The 19271-nt window shown below is 40.7% G+C and overlaps 1 protein-coding gene across 4 annotated transcripts in view; it reads right to left on the bottom strand.

The window, feature by feature from the left end:
• The window catches only part of ELP1 (elongator acetyltransferase complex subunit 1), a 58490-nt gene that overhangs the window by 37690 nt on the left and 1529 nt on the right, over positions 1-19271 (bottom strand). For all 4 annotated transcript variants that reach the window (XM_042911823.1, XM_042911822.1, XM_042911819.1 and 1 more), the window contains exons 2-13: positions 17043-17205; positions 16069-16221; positions 15766-15847; positions 14945-15025; positions 11614-11699; positions 10067-10163; positions 9651-9741; positions 8213-8336; positions 6810-6903; positions 2897-3127; positions 1675-1845; positions 781-880 (exon numbers count right to left, since the gene is read on the bottom strand). In XM_042911823.1, the coding sequence (XP_042767757.1) occupies positions 781-880; positions 1675-1845; positions 2897-3127; positions 6810-6903; positions 8213-8336; positions 9651-9741; positions 10067-10163; positions 11614-11699; positions 14945-15025; positions 15766-15847; positions 16069-16221; positions 17043-17192 (1460 nt within the window). In that variant the 5' untranslated portion in view covers positions 17193-17205. The remainder of the gene's footprint in view (positions 1-780; positions 881-1674; positions 1846-2896; positions 3128-6809; positions 6904-8212; positions 8337-9650; positions 9742-10066; positions 10164-11613; positions 11700-14944; positions 15026-15765; positions 15848-16068; positions 16222-17042; positions 17206-19271) is intronic.

The raw sequence follows: 19271 nt of genomic DNA on the forward strand, positions 1-19271 counted from the left end.
CCCACATAAATGTTCTTCGAAAATGACTAAGCGTTATACAGACAGCCCCCACATTATACACATTTATTAAACATATTGCATATATTTAAGAGAAATATTACTTATTAAATTCAGCTACTTATTTTAGCCTGTTTATTATTCCTATTAACTTACAAATAAATCGTCTCAGGAGGCAGTATTTAGTAATTCAGAACATGGGCTTATCAAATAGAATAATCAAATCCTGGATTCTCACAGAAGTGGTATTATAATTAATAACTGGCTTCAGGGTCATCTTACAATGTCTACAGTGTACCTGAGATACTGAGTTATACCCAATCATTTATATTACTGTTTCAGCGGGAAAATGCATTCTGATTTGCAACCCAGGAGACTCAAAACACAGCAACCCCAAGTTCTGGAGTGCAGGATGCGACAAAGACAGAGACCGCATTCAGTCTGCCGTGTGGTAACAACATGGGCCCCCTCAGGTATGTAGGCATATGCAGCTTGGCCTTATCATCCTCATCTCCACCTTTACCGTGTGGTTTTCCCTGCCGAGCCAAGGGCTGTGAGAGGAAGTGGGTTCTAAGCCAGCTAAAAGCTTGGCTCCACAGTCACCCATTAGCATATGGCATTCAGATATCCAGGTAACTGACTTCCCGAACCAGGCTGAAAAACCAGAGCCCAGGGGTTCAATCTACTTGTTCCACTCAGCTACAGGCACAGGTTAGTAAGAGTAGGCTGAATTTAGAACTAAATGCTGTTCTCCGTGGTCCAAGGTAATTAAGAACAACATACTTGTATCTCTTTTCCAGATGAGGTGTTCCAAGAGAAACTTTAAATCCATTTCCACCCACAGCTCCCAGTTTCACCGTAGGGTCCACACTTGGACTATCACCTACAAAACAAAAATGCAGACACTATCATAGTAAACAACACACATTTTCCCTGGTACTAAGGGTACTGAATCCTCATTTAATAGGTTCTAGAAGGTAATCCACTTTAGCAATAAAGCATTCTAGAAATAACCACATCTCAACCTCTTTCTTAAATCTCTGCATACCTTTCAGGCTGGGGATTCAGGACGCTTTGAAAACAAGGCTATAGTATCACGTGCCAGTGTAATTTACAGCATGCCACTGAACTCACAAATAAAAAAATCAAGACAGCAAATAGAAGCTGGCAGCAATGGGACTGTGGAAGGGCAAGTGGATTAGAAGCTAGAACACCTAAGCTAAGGTCCTTGTCCACTCTTTCTCAAGCAAACTGCAAACATGCTGGCATTCTCTTCCCTCCCCGACAGAACAGAAAAACCCCAGCTCTGACACCACTCATAGGAAGGCTGTGAGATCAACTGCAAGTATGTGAAAAAGGCTATGAAAACTGTAAAATGTGATCAAGATGCATTAAGATACTACGCTACTTCCAGGGTTGAATGTTACTGTTAAATAACTAACTTTTCAAGTTCAACAAGCAAAACGAATTGCTTTTATAAGCCAGAGTAGGATTAACCCCTTCCCATTCCAAACCCCACAAGCCAATTAGATATCATCATAATAATGACATTAATCACAAACTTCACAATTTTTAAAAACACTGGCAAGGCACCACCAAGGCAACACCATAGTATAATCTGCTTTTGTGCAGAAGGAACTTGGTTCAGAATATCTTGGTAACAGTTTTTGAACATACCACATTTATACACAGAAATCTGGTTATTGGCATCTAGGACTGCGAGGTCATTACTCTTCTGGGGGTGTGCAGAGAACATGACTTGATTCACAGGGTGTGGGAGCAGCAGCCGGTAGGTGCACATGGGAGGTGGAACTACACTCTGCCGGAAGACCGTCACCAGTACCCTGCCTGTGTGTGAGAAAGAAGACGAGATTAGGTAAGTGGATGTGTCCTTTGTAAAGTAAGCATCTGACAGCACAGCACCACTATCTAATAATGCTGGTAGAAAATACACAGCAGTTTCTAAAAATGTTTGGTGCTTTTATCATAAATAAACTTAAACACAGTACACAAGGAAAACTGAGTGTGTAACCTTCAGGCATGGAGCAGTCCAACTCTTGCAAACGAGGGCCAGGTGGCCAAGAGTTCTAGCTTGAAACCCGGGCCTGCAACCAAGCCAATGAACCGAGGGAATGATTCCCTTCCAAATCCTTGAAACATTTCCCTACATGTTTTCAATAATAAGACATACCTGATTAAGTCCTCTGTACAGAGCATATGATTGTAAAATCAGTATTAGGACCACTGATTACAACAAATTAGAACTAATTAGAACAAAATTAGCACACCACCGCACATCATAATCTTAGCAACGAGTTTTCCTTTACGTTACCAGCGGTAAGTACACTGTCTATTGAAGTAACCCCTTCTTGCTCCAATTTCCTCCCCCTCATCAAACAAAATACACCAACCAATCCTCATACTAGACAGATGTCTGTGACTTGAATTGAACATATTGGAGATTATATAATTAACAAATATTGTACCAAATAACAAAGCAACCCACGTGGAGTGGTGCAAGGATCAGTGTAAATCTGTGTCAGAGCAAAAAGGTAAGACTGACACACCCAATGCCACAAGATTACTGTTGTCGTCCTCTGTACCTGAAGTCAAAATGTTCAACGTCTTCAGAGGCCAGATAAGTAAATTCGTGAAGACCATGGATGGAGTTGGGCTGGGCAGGGGTAAGGATGAGGAGGAAGGATTATGGTTCTCAGGAGAATACAAGCCCCCACTGGGGGCATTCCCATCCAATCAAAACAACAAATAACTAAAAATAAACCAAACAACCAAAGCACCAAACAAATCAAAATTCTCCAGTTTTAGTCAAACCATGACATCTACACGAACAGACTCAGAACCCCCTACAGGCTCATGGACACGCTTTCCAGCTCCTTACTTCCATCAATGACAGCCACATTTGCCATGTCGCTCGAATTATCTCCTGAGCTCCGGTCAGTCGTCCAGTGCCAATCATAGCAGAGGTAATGCCAGCCCTGACAGAGAACATGCAGCCGGTACGGGGTCACCAGGTCCCACATCAGAGACACCAGCTTGCTCTTCCCACAGGTGCTGAAGGGCAGACTTTGCTTGAGATACCAGTGGTAGTTCCCAACAGTCCAGAGCTGCACTGCAAGGGGGAGATGAGATGAAGGCCATCAGGCTGGAGGACCAGACTTCATGCCACTTGCTAGATGGGGAAGAATTTTTTCTTTTTCAAATGACCTTTCCTGCTCACCCTCTTCATTAAAATCATAATACTAACAATAATAACTGTCAAAAAGTAGTTTTCCATGGGGATAAGCTAAGGTCAGAAGCACACATGTTCAGTTTCCCTCTACTTTCAAACTTTAGGATCATGAGGACAGAAAGGTACTAGGACAACAGTGCTTTACTGAGTTGTTTTTTCATAAAGATTTAGAAAGGAGAAAATTTGGCAGTTAGATTAAAAGTATTAAAACACTCAATCCTGGATGTGAGGGCGATCTGGCTGTGACATCCGTCACCCCATTGATTGCCAGGGTTGATTCAGCTGATCTGGCTGGCTCCAGTGTCCCCTTCCTCCCTCACCACTCCATGTGTGTCCCTCCCAAAGCTGCGCACTCCAAGAGGACGACCTTCCCTGATAGAGGAGGACCGTTCTTCAGTCAAGGGTGTACGAGTAGCTGCACTCCCCTGCTAGAACCTCCAACAAGCTCTCAAGGTCCATTTGTAGGAGAACGTAGGGTAGTCAAGGTTCTAAGACTCCAGACTAACAGAAGACCATGGGGGAGGGGAAGGGGGAAAAAAAAGTTACAGAGAGGGAGGGAGGCAAACCATAAGAGACTCTTAAATACTGAGAACAAACTAAGGGTTGATGGGGCGTGGGGGACAGGGGAAAGTGTGTGATGGGCACTGAGGAGGGCATCTGTTGGGATGAACACTGGGTGTTGTATGGAAACCAATTTGACAATGAATTATATTTAATAAAAAAATAAAAATAAAAAATAAACCACTCAATCCAAATGCACTAGATTACTATCACTATGCTGTTTTAGGCTCAAGACACTTATTATTTTCTTCCAGGCGCTTTACGTGCAGTTATGTCCACGGCTATCTGGTATTAAGCATGATTCAGCTATCCAAAGATCAGTACTCATCCTTTATCAGCAATTATCCCTTCCAACATCTGTTAAAAGAATAAGACCTAATCCTGGGGTGGGAAGGAAATGGGGGGATGTTGGTTAAAGAGCACAAACCTTCAGTTATAACTTCAGGGGACCTAACAGACAGCATGGTCACCATAGTTAACGATCTGTATTGCGTACCTGAAAGTTGCTATGAGAGTAGGTCTTAAATGTTCTCACCTTAACAACAACCAAAATGGGAATTACGTGAAGTGAATGAAGCATGTTAACCAACTTTACTATGGTAAACATTTCACAATATATATGTGTATCAAATCATCACAGTATACATCTTGAACTTACACAATGTTGTAATAGCAATTAAATCTCAATAAAGCTCGGGGGAAAAGACCCGATCATGTTGAAACCAACCTTTATTAAAGAGAAAACACATATAAACAAATACCTTAACTGTATTAAGGAATTTCTTTTCTTTAAACATCTCCCTGCTCTTTTTTTTTTAATTTTTTTGTTTGTTTGTTTTGTTTATTTGGGAGACAGAGAGAACAGAGAAGGCAGAGAGAGGGGGAAAGAGAGAATCCCAAGCAGGCTCTGTGATATCAGCGCAGAGCTCGATGCAGGGCCTGAACTCACAAACCATGAGATTATCACATGAGCCGAAACCTAGTCTGACACTTAACGGACTGAGCCACCCAGGCAGCCCTCTCCCTGCTAATTCTTAATTAACCTAGCAACCACAGCGAATGTAACCTAGTTCTCTAATTAAGCTATTAGAACACTTCTACCTATCTGTGGGTTGCTAAGTTAGACCACGTACTCATGCTCTATAAGGACAGATGATGTGACTTCTTGTGCAACACTTTTGTCCTGAGCGTATCACAGCACCAGCCCTTGACACCCTGGCTCAAAACTGGTTCTCAACTCTGGCTGCACATTAACAATTGCCTGGGAGCTTTTTAAAAATTTTTTAATGTTTATTTATTTTTGAGACAGAGCACAAGCAGGAAGGGGCAGAGAGGGAAGGAGACACAGAATCTGAAGCAGGCTCCAGGCTCTGAGCTGTCAGCACAGAGCCTGATGCAGGACTCAAACTCATGAACCATGAGATCATGACCTGAGTCGAGATCAGACACTTAACTGACTGAGCCACCCAGGTGCCCCTATTTTTTAATTAAGTACTGATGTATGGTCCCCATTCTAATTTTTTTTTTTTTTTTAACGTTTATTTATTTTTGAGACAGAGAGAGACAGAGCATGAACGGGGGAGGGTCAGAGAGAGAGGGAGACACAGAATCTGAAACAGGCTCTGGGCTCTGAGTTGTCAGCACAGAGCCCGACGCGGGGCTCAAACTCATGGACCGTGAGATCATGACCTGAGCCGAAGTCGGACGCTTAACCGACTGAGCCACCCAGGCGCCCTGGGTCCCCATTCTAACACACTGACTCCAACTCTGAGATGAGGCCTGGATAGTAATTTTTTTCTAACGGAGCAGCCAGCATTGAGGTTTGTGTCATGAATGAATGAATAAATGAGCTTTTAAATAATATTCCAGTTAAAGAAAAAGTTCTGTTGATTAAAAGTTTGGAAGCCACTTAAAAAATAAGTGAATGCTTTATGAACAAAACGATTCGGTGCATTGCTGTTGATATGAAAAAATTACAAAACTTTCAACGCCTAATAGCATGAGATTTAATAAGGTGTGGCACAAATACCATACAGCAATTTAAAATTACGCTGATGGGTATGTGAAATGGAAACGTGTTTGTGACTTAGTAAAAACAAGTTATAAAACCACACGTATCATGTCTATATACTTAACAAAAATGAGATCACAGCCATACCAATACACGCACATAAAATATGGAACACAAGAAAATTTTAACAGTGCTCATTACTGAGCAAAAGAATTATGGAATAACTTTTGTTTCTTCTCTTTACTTTCTAATGTTTTCACATATTACACACACACCGAAAAACACATATTTACGATGTGATCTACAGTTAAAAAGGCATACAGACGACTCTTACTTATATCTAATGCCATTTGTCTTTCGCTGCTACAGTTTTCCTTTGGCTAGCACTTTAACTTCCTGCATAACACCATCCATGCAGAGAAAGCAATGACTTGTGATGGTTAATTTTACATGTCAACTTGGCTAGGCTATGCTGTCTAGCCATTTGATCAAACACTAGTCTAGATGTTGCTGGAAAGTATTTTGTAGATGTGATCACGCTTTAAAATCAACTGACTTTAAAAACAAAAGATTATTTCGTGGGTAGCTCTCATGCAAAGAGTTATGGCCTTAAGAGTTTATGGCCTTAAGAGCAAACACTGAGGTTTCCCAGAGAAGGAATTCTTCCTCCAGACTGTAACACAGAACCTGCCCGAGTTTCCAGACTGCATGCCTGTCCTTACAGATTTGGGACTCAAGACTGCAACATCAACTCTTGTATTTCCAACCTGCCAGCCTGTCCCCCGAGTCTAATGTCTACAGAAAACCCTGACTGATACCTGACTAAAATTCATAAATAATCAAAACCAAACCACTCCCTCATCTCCACCTACCCCCTCAGTTATCTCTGATTCCACTACAGGACTAAGTAGAAGGGGTAAAGGCAACTCCACAGCCTACTTTCAATTACATTTCATGTGGCATAAAGCTGAGATACTAGTGCTGTCTTACCATAGGTTTTTAGAGTGCAATTTTCTTCCCTCTGAAGGTCCTCCAGCCAAACTGCAAGCACAGTGGAATCTGCATTCCAGAACAGGCCGTTTACCTAGTAGGGAAAAAAGACATGTCACTGGCCTTTAACTATGTACATATTTCATAATCTTTACGAGAGCTAAATTCCCTGTTCTCACAAACCAAACACTTGAGCTGATCCCTAGCAATAAATTATAAACCTACAGAATCAGTATGAACATACAAAATCAGTATGAACCTACAGAACCTACAAATCTACGTAATAGATCATTATATGCAGGGGACTTTAAAAAAAATGCACTGTGGTTAAAAATTTAAGAGACTTAACAACCAAAAAGAGAGAGAGAGAGAGAGACAGAGAGAGAGAGAGACAGAGACAGAGACTTAACAACCAAATGCAAGTCAACAGTCTTAGACAATCAGGGAAATTTGAATATGGACTAGGTATTAGGTACTACTAAGGAATTATTACTAATTTTGTAAGGTGTGATCATGGATTTCTGGCTATACAAAGAAAAGTATTTTCTTACCTGTTAGAAATGGATATTAAAAATACAATTTCTAAAATTAAAACCCCAGGAAACAAAAATGTGTGAGTGTATGCATGCGTGCGTGTGTGTATGTGTGTGTGTGTGTGTGTTTAGGCTAGAAAGGGGTGATTGGATGAAAACAGCTCTGCAAAATGCTAGTATCTGTTGAAAGTAAGGACATGGGAGTTCATTAAAGTCCTCTCTCAACCTTTAGCTTAAGTTCTTAATTTAAATGTAACATAATTGTATTTATTTTTTTAACATTTATTTATTTTTGACAAAGAGACAGCGTGAGCAGGCGAGGGGCAGAGAGAGAGAGGGAGACAGAATATGAAGCAGACTCCAGGTTCTGAGCTGTCAGCACAGAGCCTGATTGGGGGGGAGGGAGGTGCTCAAACTCACGAATCACAAGATCATGACCTGAGCTGAAGTCAGACGCTTAACTGAGCCACCCAGGTGCCCCATAAATGTAACATAATTTTAAATCATTTTTATGTTTACATAATTAAAGATCACCATTCAGTGTTTCTGCTTCAGTAAAAATCCTAATGGTACACAAGTGGCTTAAGGTTTAAATGTTATCAATGAAAAGTATCTATCATTGGAAGCATTATGTTTTTGTCCAAATAAACAATACTAATTAGGATTTCTATTTCTATGTTTTAACTAGAGTAAGAAGACTGCCGTTTCTTTGTAAAACATCCTTCAAAACAAAAAATTCAGTTATAAGAAGCCACTATTTTTATTACTATCTACTCTGGAGCTTCTGTTTTATACACCCACATCAGACAGAAACCTCTACAGCTGAGGAAAGTCCCCTAAATTTGATGGTGAAACAACTCAGGCACTTACCTTAACCTCATCTTTGAGGAAAGGAAGTGTAAAATGTCCATGAAGAAGGCCGTTTTTCTCAAAAAACACAATATCCTGCTGACTGGGTTTCTCTTGTGTGGATGCAATCAAACTACCTGAGGGCCTTAACGCAAACATTGAGTGTCAAAATGTCCAAAAGTGCAGCCAACTGCTAAGAACAAGACGAAAGTCAGAGAAACGATTTTTCCAACAGAAAACCTCTACCCAAGGAAGGTTTAAAGCCCACGTGACTCTTGGCAAGCAGTTCACATTAGTGACGTACTCCACCTGCCCAGGGAATAGAGTGCCTCTTCGTGATTTGCTCAAAGGCTCCATCTGTCCCCCAAGACTACAGATTTAGACTGCACCAGTGTGACTTTTTAAAAAACCAATGCATTATTTAAACTATTCTATTCTAAATATTACATCCCATAAAAACATAATGTATTTCTCCTTCTATCTATGACTTCAGCAACTATGCCATGCTCAGACAGGTATTTAAGACTTCTCAGCCTGGGGCGCCTGGGTGGCGCAGTCGGTTAAGCGTCCGACTTCAGCCAGGTCACGATCTCGCGGTCCGTGAGTTCGAGCCCCGCGTCGGGCTCTGGGCTGATGGCTCGGAGCCTGGAGCCTGTTTCCGATTCTGTGTCTCCCTCTCTCTCTGCCCCTCCCCCGTTCATGCTCTGTCTCTCTCTGTCCCAAAAATAAATAAAAAACATTGAAAAAAAAAAATTAAAAAAAAAAAAAAAAAAAAAAAGACTTCTCAGCCTACTTAAAACATCCCAGTCACCTCATCCTGTTCGTATCTGTCTCTATAGCTTTAACTTCAATACCTTTCTCTCTTTGCTCTGTCATCCAATTGTCACTCAAATACAGGTGGGAAAAAGATGTCTGAAACTCAGAGACCTAGGGGTTTGGCATATAACAGATGCTACTGAGACAGAGGAGACACTTCTGTCTTTAACCAGGGCAGTTGCGGACACTAAGCAAGAAGTTTACTGGGCCCAGATCCAGCCTGCATGTTCCTCAGCAAACAGAACCCTCTGGCCTAAGAGCTTGCGGCTTGTGCTGAGAAAAAAGCCCTTTTCCTAATTTTCACCAAAGCTCCACTGCCCCTGAGAGCTTTGCAGACTGTGACTTCCCTTCTAAGCACCATTTTCTGTTATACACAAGGATTTCATACAGAAGCTCCCTATAAGCTGTAAAATGTGTATATCTTGGAATGACATCTGTGAAGAAGCTGTGAATCTACTATTCAAATTGAATTCAGACTTCAGAAAAACTACAAAGAGAGAGATATGGGCCTACAGCCAAATGAGTAAAAGTTAATATCCTTTTGTGTTATATAAACGCCTGTACCCAACAGGTATCACCACCCCTACCCCAGTTCCAAAATATTCGCTGAGGAAGAAGTTACAAGGTTTCTTCTCCCACTCACTTCCAAGCCAGAGCTGGTCCCAGTCCTGCCACAGGCTCACTGGTGGACTGTAAAGCAAACTCTCGGTTCCATACCCTCACTTTCCGGGCTCCTGGGTGGCAGGTAGAGTTAAAATAAAGAAACAGACACACTTAAAATGTTGTCAAGTCAAGTCAGAACTGTTCCAACATCTTGTTAATAAAAACTGCCATGGTTTTACGAAGCTAATTAGATTAATCTTGTTAAGAATTTGTACCCACAAGTAGGAGGCTGGAGCAGATGACCTCAAAGAATTCTTTTAGTTCTTAGCTCTAAATTCACTTAAAATCTAAAGCAGCACCTCATATGTATAATTTTAAAAAGCCTAAGAAGAAAACCTTCTTGAACTTAATAATAAAATAAAAAATATTTTCTTTAACTGCAATTTATTTCCATACCTGTCTCTGGGCAAACAACACTCACAGCAAAAAACTGGCCGTCACCACGCCAGGTCACTTGTGGTCTATGGTCATCCCAGGGCAAAGCCAACTCGTACTAAAGAGAGGAAGAAACACAAGTGTTACTGGGGGACTTAAATGGCCCCAAATCAAACAAGCCCCAGACTATTAAAGTTAAATCTTTTACATGACATTTAAGCTATCTAGAAAACCAACTTCATAGAATCCTCAGGTCCTCTTCTAGAAGGCTTCTCAGACCCAGAAATCATCAAGAAACCAAGAAACCAAAACAAAATCCATCTTCACACATAAAAAAAGCGGCCTCCAAGCACAGCAACAGAGGAAAAGAGCTGCAGATCTGATATTAAACATAATGAACTGAGGAATCTACTGGGTAACTACGGTAAGGAAAATAGATGTTCTGTTTATCTAAATGTAAAGGGGTAGAGTTCTGGTTATCTGATTACTGTATAAGCTTTACAACAGTGCAGAGACAAGTTAAAAAGATGAGAGGAAGGTAGGAAGAGAAAAATCAGAGGCAATAAAGCCAGCAGCAATGATGCAAACACGGAAGAGTTCTGTGTTCCGCAGTACAGGAGCAAGAAAGGGCTCTAGCACCACTTATATCCCAGTCCTGAAGGTCTTGAAGTCTTGAAGGCAGAGGCCAAATTTGCAGGCTAGGGGACAAAAGATCACCTGAGCAATCATTATCACACTCCCGTGACAGGGGGCAGCAGAATGGCAGGAGCACCACACTCCGCACAGCGGGGAATACACAAGGCAGCCTAACAAGACATATTCTCAATTGGCAAAGAACACAAACCCTTCCCCTAGTGAAAGGCTGAGATGAAATAGGAGTCACACGGATTGTAGCCAGCAATCAGTAAAGATGGAAAATGTAAATGACAAGCGGCGCATTATTGATCCGCCTGTCCCACGGAGCTCATGGAAACGTCTACATGGATACAAGTAATATGCTTTTCTATTTGCTCAGCCCAAATCTTGGGATCATTCTTTCTTCTCATTCCACATTTAATCCATTATCAATAACTCTGATAGTTCTACCTTCAAAATGTATTCAGAAAAAAGGAAAAAAATGTATTCAGAGAAAAGGAAAACAGAGTTTCATCCAAAGGGAAAAATCAGAAAAAGTACCTAACTTACGTATGTAGGAAAAATATAAAAACATACATAAGAATGATCTACAGTGAATGCAGGATAGCAGCTCTTTCTGGGGAGGAAAGGAAGAGTATCTGGGAGGGATACACAAAATACTTCATTTCTATCTGTGATGATATATTTTTTAAACTGAGTATTAGTTATAATTATTCTTACGCTGAAAAAAAAAATACAAAGCAACTTGGCAATAAGAAAGGAAAAGGGGTCTTTCTAGAATGACTCATTCCGAGGGCTCTAAAGTTTCAGTTTTACTAAAGCAGAAGAGCTCTATCCATTATCAGCCTCTAACAGGACACCTAAGAGCTCCCGGTAGTTGGCAAAACTTGTATTTGTTCCAGTCAAGGTTGTTTCCATCAGACCAATCTTACCATTTGCACCTGAAAGGCCGCTTGCCGACCTTCTGATCCATGGAACTGCGTCTCCTTCCTGCCCCATCCCACAGTGATAAACTTGCCTAGAAAGCAATTGATAGAGAACAGGCAAGACAATCAATAAGCTACATGGAATGAAATAAAAACAGTTCCACTGCTATTCTTCATTAAGTAGGTCACTGGCAATTACTTGGGTCCTCTGAGACCTCTCAATAAACTGACTAGCACTCAATATTTGAAAACCAATGTTCCATATCATACACAGCAGTGATTTTTGAAGAATCTGAAATGGTCTTATTTTGGAAAGCACTTCACTGTCATCTCATATATTCTAAATTCCCTCAAGGACAGTCAACAATCCCACTTCACAAGTAAGAATGAAACATGAAGAATTTACGAGATACATCCATGGATAAGAACATTAAACTCAACACAAGAGCTAGGAATAAAATTCTGATTATAATTATTTGGTCAACTAAATGTATCCAACCTTCCACCAATCAGTGGTGGTGGGGACTGTAGATTAAGGAATTCACTCCTCACATAGATAGAAAATGAGACCCTCTAAATTTGGCAGAAGCCAAAATTGGAACACAGGCTGTCCACCTTCCAGCCTAAGGTTCTCTCTAAATCACAATGTTTCTCTTGCATAAAGTATGCAGTCAGGTGCTGAAATAATGCAACCCTCTGTTCCAGTAGGCGGGATCAGGCATCCGCCTGCAACAGGTACTACTGACATGTCTCTGGAAGCATCAGGCAGATCCAGGACCCAATACTTCCCTCCTGCCATTGATTCTGACGAAGCAGAGCTGTTCGTAATTTTTTTTTTTAAATATGAAATTTATTGTCAAATTGGTTTCCACACAACACCCAGTGCTCATCCCAACAGGTACCCTCCTCAATACCCATCACCCACCCTCCCGTCCCTCCCACCCCCCATCAACCCTGTTTGTTCTCAGTTTTTAAGAGTCTCTTATGGTTTGGTTCCCTCCGTCTCTAACCTCTTTTTTTTTTTGTTTTTCCTTCCCCTCCCCCTCGTAATTTCTATATATTACAGGTCAGCATGACCAATTCCTGTGTGCTCTGCATGGGTACATGGGAGTACTACAATACCACACCTTGCATCTGTCTATGAACAGCAATGCTTACCCTGGTGCACAGCCCTGTGCTTCTATCTGAGAGTTTCCAGAGATGTAAAGGACCAACGAATGAAGCAAAAGAACTTTTCCAATGGGATCAGACAATAAGTGATGGGGTGAGAGCAGGGATCAGTAAACTACAGCCTGTATCTACATTTACAAATAAATTTTTATTGAAACACAGCCATGCCCATTCTTTTATGTATTGTCTGTAACTGCTTTCACGCTAAAACAGCAGAGGTGAGTAACTACAACAGAGGCCATGTGGCCTGCAAAGCTGAAAATAACTGCTATCCCGCCCTTCACAGAACAAGTTTGTCAACCCCTGGGTTACAGGGAAAATATCTATTCACCACAATCACAGAGTGATGAGACAAATATATGTCTAAGACCTACGACCCTGACTTGGACCCCCTCTCCCTTGACTTACACTCTACTATTAAGTTTCTTCTAAAAAAGTCAGTGGGATTAGCCAGGCCCAGTGCACTTTGTCATCCAAAGGTGTGCTGGTTACTCCCTCTGTGGCTGTCCTCAAAAAGGATGCCCAGGAGTCCCACCCTAGATCCTAGACTCTTCCAGCACCACACCTGCTCCTGAGTAAGTTTACCTCCTCCCAAGACTGTAAAGATTCCCTACATGCCACTGACTCCCAATCCACATCTCTGACCTCTCCTGAGCTTCAACCCCTTATATTTGCCTACTCCACATGGTGATCCCACATGGCCCTTAAATAAATCCAGAACAGAACTCACCATCTACCGCTTACAAGTCAGCACTTCCCTACCTTCCCTCTCAGTTACTGGCATCTTTATTCCCATCACCTGAGCTTCTGACTGGAGCCCCACTAAACTCTTTCCTCCTCACCTTACATACCCAAACCCGTTTATTTCACATTCTAACTACTATTTCTAATTGGTGAAGACAGGAGGGGAATCATGTATACGTATTCCAAAAACATTTCTCAGATAATTCTAAAAACGTATCCCCGTCCTCCCCGAAAATCAAATTTTTCCTGAATTCATTCCACCTTTCGGCCCCACATTCACCTTCCTTATCTCTTACCCGTTTCTTTTACTACCCCTATCTGATCACCCTGTCTCCAGTCTCTTCCCTCTCTACCAATCAACCAATAAATCCGGCATCATCAAAACCTGTCCAAATTTAATCAAAATCTATCCTGTCTATTTCAATTCACACTCATGTCCTGCCAGCAGCAATACAACAGTACTCACGGCTGCCTGAGTAAGCCATGTCGTGTCTATGAAGCATCCATGCCTGGGAATGGATGAATTTCCTTGCTTACACCACACCCCTACCCTCAACTGTCACCTACCCCACACCAATTTAGCCAAGACTCAGCTCAAGCCAGCCTTCTCAAGTCCTCCCTCTCCATTGCTCCCTTCCCCTCACACTACCCTAATACCTACACATGTTATTATGGAACTCCTTAAAGGAAAATCTGAATTATCCACACCACCAAACACACTGCTGTGTTCACAGTACCTACTCAAAAATTATCTCTGAATAAATTATTTTTGAATAAACAAATGAGTAGCAACTTTCTAAATGACTTCTCAGAGTTGGGAGAACAAGAAGGCATGAGGTCAGTAATCAGTAAAAGTTAAAATCCCTTCTCCCCCATCCCTTTCCTCAACCAGGCCATCTACCTGGTGCCTTTGTGATGGCCAGAGCTTCCTATACTCAATAAACATCTCCTCTCTTCTCCCCTTTCAATACTCCCACACATCAGCTACATCTTAGGAAGAAAACAATCTGATGGTTCCCATGAAAATGGAGATTCGGGTCCAATCAGTAGGAACAAAGAAATCGGCCTTCTATCCCACCTCTCTTGTTTTTGCCCCAAAACTGTACCCCAGAAATGCTCGCTTTATTTTTGCTAGCACAGTTCCTTTCATTGAAGCCCCAGCCTAAGCCTGCCCTGAGGTTTGGTAACAACTATGCAGGTGACATTAAGCAGATTTCTATTCCCCAGGTTACTGGCAACCTGAACTCTCAGAGCCGCAAACACCGGAGGAATGCCTTGTATGGTCTGGAAAGGGCTAAAGGACCTGGGCTACCAGACACTGATGCATGAAGCTTCACCTTTCATAGTTCTTTGGGTTTCTGAAAATGATCAAACCTGAGAGGAACTTCAGGTCACAAAATGTTTCAAAGAAAGCTATACTCACTTTCACCAAAATCATCCTGGTGGATCTTCTGTTCCATGATGGGCTCAAAGTCTTTTGTCATCATAATTAGGGTCTGTTGACCTTGGGTGGGCACAAACAAGAATGATTTTGTTTTCACATAACAAATGTGCTATTTCATAAGTATCTACAGCACTGGAAGCTACAGGGCTGGAGTGGAGGAGTTTAGAGTGAGAACAGGAAAGGCACAATTCGCTCAAAATATTTTGACTCTCATTTGAAGGAAAAAAAACAACAAAACAGCTCTGCCTGCCTAGGTAAGTTACCTGGTGCTTATTCTCAACTGTTTATGAAAGCTAACATGAAAGTCCACCAGCCCTCCTCCACTAACTTCACACTTCACCAAGGTTATCTCTTCAAATACATACCTCATCAGGGGTGCCAATTTACAGAAGCTCATCTAGAATGAACAGACTCAAAGGGGAAAAAAAGTAGTTTTCAAGAGCTTCTGAAGAGGTCCTGAAAGAGCTGGAAGAGCAGTCTTTAGAATCTGTTTAATAACAATTCTTGCTCTTGGAATAGATTAAATATTGCTGACAATTTTACTGTGGACCTCAGAGATTTTCCAAGTTTTAGGACTGTTTCTCATTTCCAAAAATTGAAACAGTTATGAGAAATAATTTTTTAAAACAATATACTAAGAGGTGAAGTTTAAGTCAAAAAGAACAAATTCCCTCTAGATTATAACGATGCTATCACTGTTCAAAGAAATTTTCTGAATAAGTACCCCAAAACTTAAGCCTTTAAGGTATTATGAGTCCCGTTTTATAAAAGTCAGAGCGAGAGACCAGGGACAAGCTTACCTGTAGCAAGAAGCACCAGTTCTTGGTCAGGACTCCAACTCATGACGGAGATGCCACTGGCCACACTCCCCACACATTCCAGCTGCCATCAGTAGACAAAAGTGAGCTTTAGAAATACAGCTAACATATAGCTACAGTATAGCTACAGCCAGGCCAACAACTTTTTGTCAAGAAATACATAATGCAAAGACTCTCATTTGCAAAATGCTTAAATATTATGGCTCCTGATTTTTTCAACTTCTACACAAAACACGTGGCTTGAGGCTGCTGGAGATTTCCTCCTCACTGGACCCTTCCACTTACCTGGCATGTGCTGAGATTGCAGAGTATGACATCTCCGGAGGCTGTGGCCACACACACAGACTCCTGATCCAGCAAGTCCTGAATGCCAACAATGCAGCCACTTCCGTCCTCTGGAAGAAAGCCTTCCGCCACTAAAGAAATTTCATTTTTCACCTTTCACCAAAACAAACACATTAGCAAGTTAGGCCAATAGACTTTCAAGACCAATTCATAACATTTCCAAAAATAAATGACTTTTTGATGCTTCTTTTCTAATATAAAAGTTTTCAAAATTTTTTTTTTCTAGATTAAAATCCAAACCTTCATTTGAGAAATATTACAACCCTACAATCTTTAACAACAAAACAAATAGTTCGTGGGGATGCCTGGCTGGCTCAGTCAGTGGAACACGTGACTCTTAAATCTCAGGGTTGTAGATTCAAGCCCCATGCTGGGGATAGAGACTGCTTAAAAATAACACGAAAAAAAAAAAAAAAAAAGGTAGTTTATGGGACTTTTTGCCAAACAAATACTAAACAAAAGCAAGAAGCCTGGTCTCAAAAAATGCCCAATAAAATATAAAGCTAGTAACTATGGTTTTCTGAAATTTCTATAGTATAGGGGAAAAGAACTAAGAATGTAATTACCTAAAATACATAAGTAGCAAAATATAGTTAAGGGAAGATATCAGAATCAACTCAAAGAGCTTTTAAATTTGCAATTTTCATTTGCATTCCCAGTTGTGATCCACTGTTATAAACAGTATTTACATGATAGAAGGGGTAAAAAGTAGAGCACCCACACAAAATATAACGTCAGAGTTTTGCCAACTTACATTTGAAACACAAGTAGAGTTAAAGGCAGGTTACTATTCAAGTAATATCTAATATGACATCAATATTAAGGCAATGGGAATATTCATTTAGGAGGATACAAATTCAGTAAGATTTAAAATAAGGATTATGGGGGAAGTAAGTTTGGAAAAAGTAACTTACTTCTCTTGTGACAGGGTCTATTTCTATCAGTCCATGGTCTGAGCCAATGAGCACTGTCCTCTGTTCAGTTCGGAGAGAAAAGCACTGAGGTTTCCCTGGAGCCTGAATATCCCTGAACTCCAGGGTCCGAAGTAACTTTAGATTTCTCATGATGAAGCAATTCCTGAAAGTACAAATATCTCTTGATGAAGAATTCTTACTCTGAGAGAAAGGAACTGCTTAATAGTGACAAATGACACTCAAATTAAGCAAAATGATATAGGGGCAGGGACATGGTAGTTAGAATAACCAAGAAAAAAAGAAAAAGACCTAATCCGAACCCACAGAGGGTTGTGGTCACAACCTCACCAACTCATTTTGTTTACTTATGGTCTACAAACGGAGGTTCTGAAATCTACTTTATGTTTTTACCCTTTGGGAGAGGCAAGATCCTCAACTTTAAAATTTTTCTTCAAAAAGATTTAACATCAGTTATTCCTCAGGAAAGTTGAAAAGATCAAAATAAATAAGAAAACATCTTATTTTTGCATATTTGAGTATCTTTATAACCTGACTGATTTATAAAATCAGGGGTGTCTGGGTGGCTCAGTTTGTTGAGCGTCCAATCATGATCTCAAAGCTCATAGATTAAGCCCCACGTCAGGTTCTGTGATGACAGCGTGGAACCTGCTTGGGATTCTCTCCCTCTCTCCCTGCCTCTCCCCCCGTTGCACACTCTCTCTCTGTCTCAAAATAAACATTTAAAAAATAATAAAATAAAATCATATAAAAATCAGTATACATATCCTATCAGTTGAATAAAATCTAGAATAAAATGGCTTTAATATTACCAGGTAAATTTCTTTGTAAACTAGTTTTCCATGTTCATTTAAAAAATAAATACTGATATTTTTTAATAAAAGTATATACTGTTCTCAGAGAGGGAAAAAAGGCACTATGATATTACGGCACTCACAATGACCAATAAATATTGAGGAGCTTGTTAACTTGATATAACTACTTCACATAATTTGGCTTTCCTGGCCTGGTTTTTATCAGTGCAATAGAAAAGGTGAAAAAAGAATGATAAATAGGAAACCTACTCTGGTCTGGCAAAATCAAACCTGCTTAAATATATAACATTAGCTAAGAGAAAAAAACAAATGAATTTTAACATACTGGATATTTATATTCAGATACCTTTAAAGTTTATACAGTTTATAACTGGAAGTCCCTAATTTATGTTAGGGGTAGCAACATACAGACCACAATGGCCTTATTATCACCTTAATTTTATTATCACCTTAATCCAAGATGAATTCTCTCATCTTGCATTTCATACATACGACAATGCAAGAATAAAGACGAGTTCATCTTCATACTACTACAGCACATAATGGTAAGTGTAATATGAAAGTACAACATGTAATGTGGGTTAAGAGGAAGGCAAGACCATACATCACATGGTGGGAGTGAGGAAGAAAATCAAGGCCAACAATGGTTTTGTAAGCTTTGGTGACATTTATATTCAAGAGCTTCTGGAAATTATTTGAACTGATATTACATCATGTAGGTTTTTAATTTAGATCTAACTCTAGATAGAAAGCTTGGTTTTTCAAGAAATTTAAAAATTACATATCTTTATCTTTAAACATCATACAGATGACCACTGACACAGATCTGAAAGGATGGCTAGATGTGAGATGAGAGAATGCCTGGCTACAGAGGAGTAAGCGAGGGATAGAGAAGGAAGAAAAGAGAACAGATGGGCAAAGGGGTCCAATGTAGAGTCTCCAGTGTGTCTTTGATGCCAGTTTATCTAATAATCACGCTGTTACTGTCCCTATTATCAGATCATCAAATGTCTTCCTATGCCTCCTGTGACCTTGGACTCTATTAACCAAAAACCTGTATATCCCTGGGGTCGAGAGACCCCAGGATAAGAATATGGAGGATTGAGACGGAAAGAGCTGAAGACTTTTTCCTGTTATCTTGCTACACCAGTCACTGTCGTCCCAGCAATGGGCCTCCATCCTTGAGGGGCCCTTGGTCCCAGTCCCTGGCACTCCCAGCACCAACCTCATCAGCCCCACTCCAAACAACACGAGCACTAACCCGGCAGTCTCTCTCCAGACACTGAAATCCAGAACACAGGACTCTTCTGAATTTCGGAGTCATCAACACCTGAAGTCAGAGTCCAGTTTTACGATGCCTCTCCTCCAAGATTAGGTCATGATAACTCCATCTTCC

Source organism: Panthera leo, chromosome D4, assembly GCF_018350215.1.
Source record: "Panthera leo isolate Ple1 chromosome D4, P.leo_Ple1_pat1.1, whole genome shotgun sequence".
In the NCBI taxonomy this organism is placed as follows: Eukaryota; Metazoa; Chordata; class Mammalia; order Carnivora; family Felidae; genus Panthera; species Panthera leo.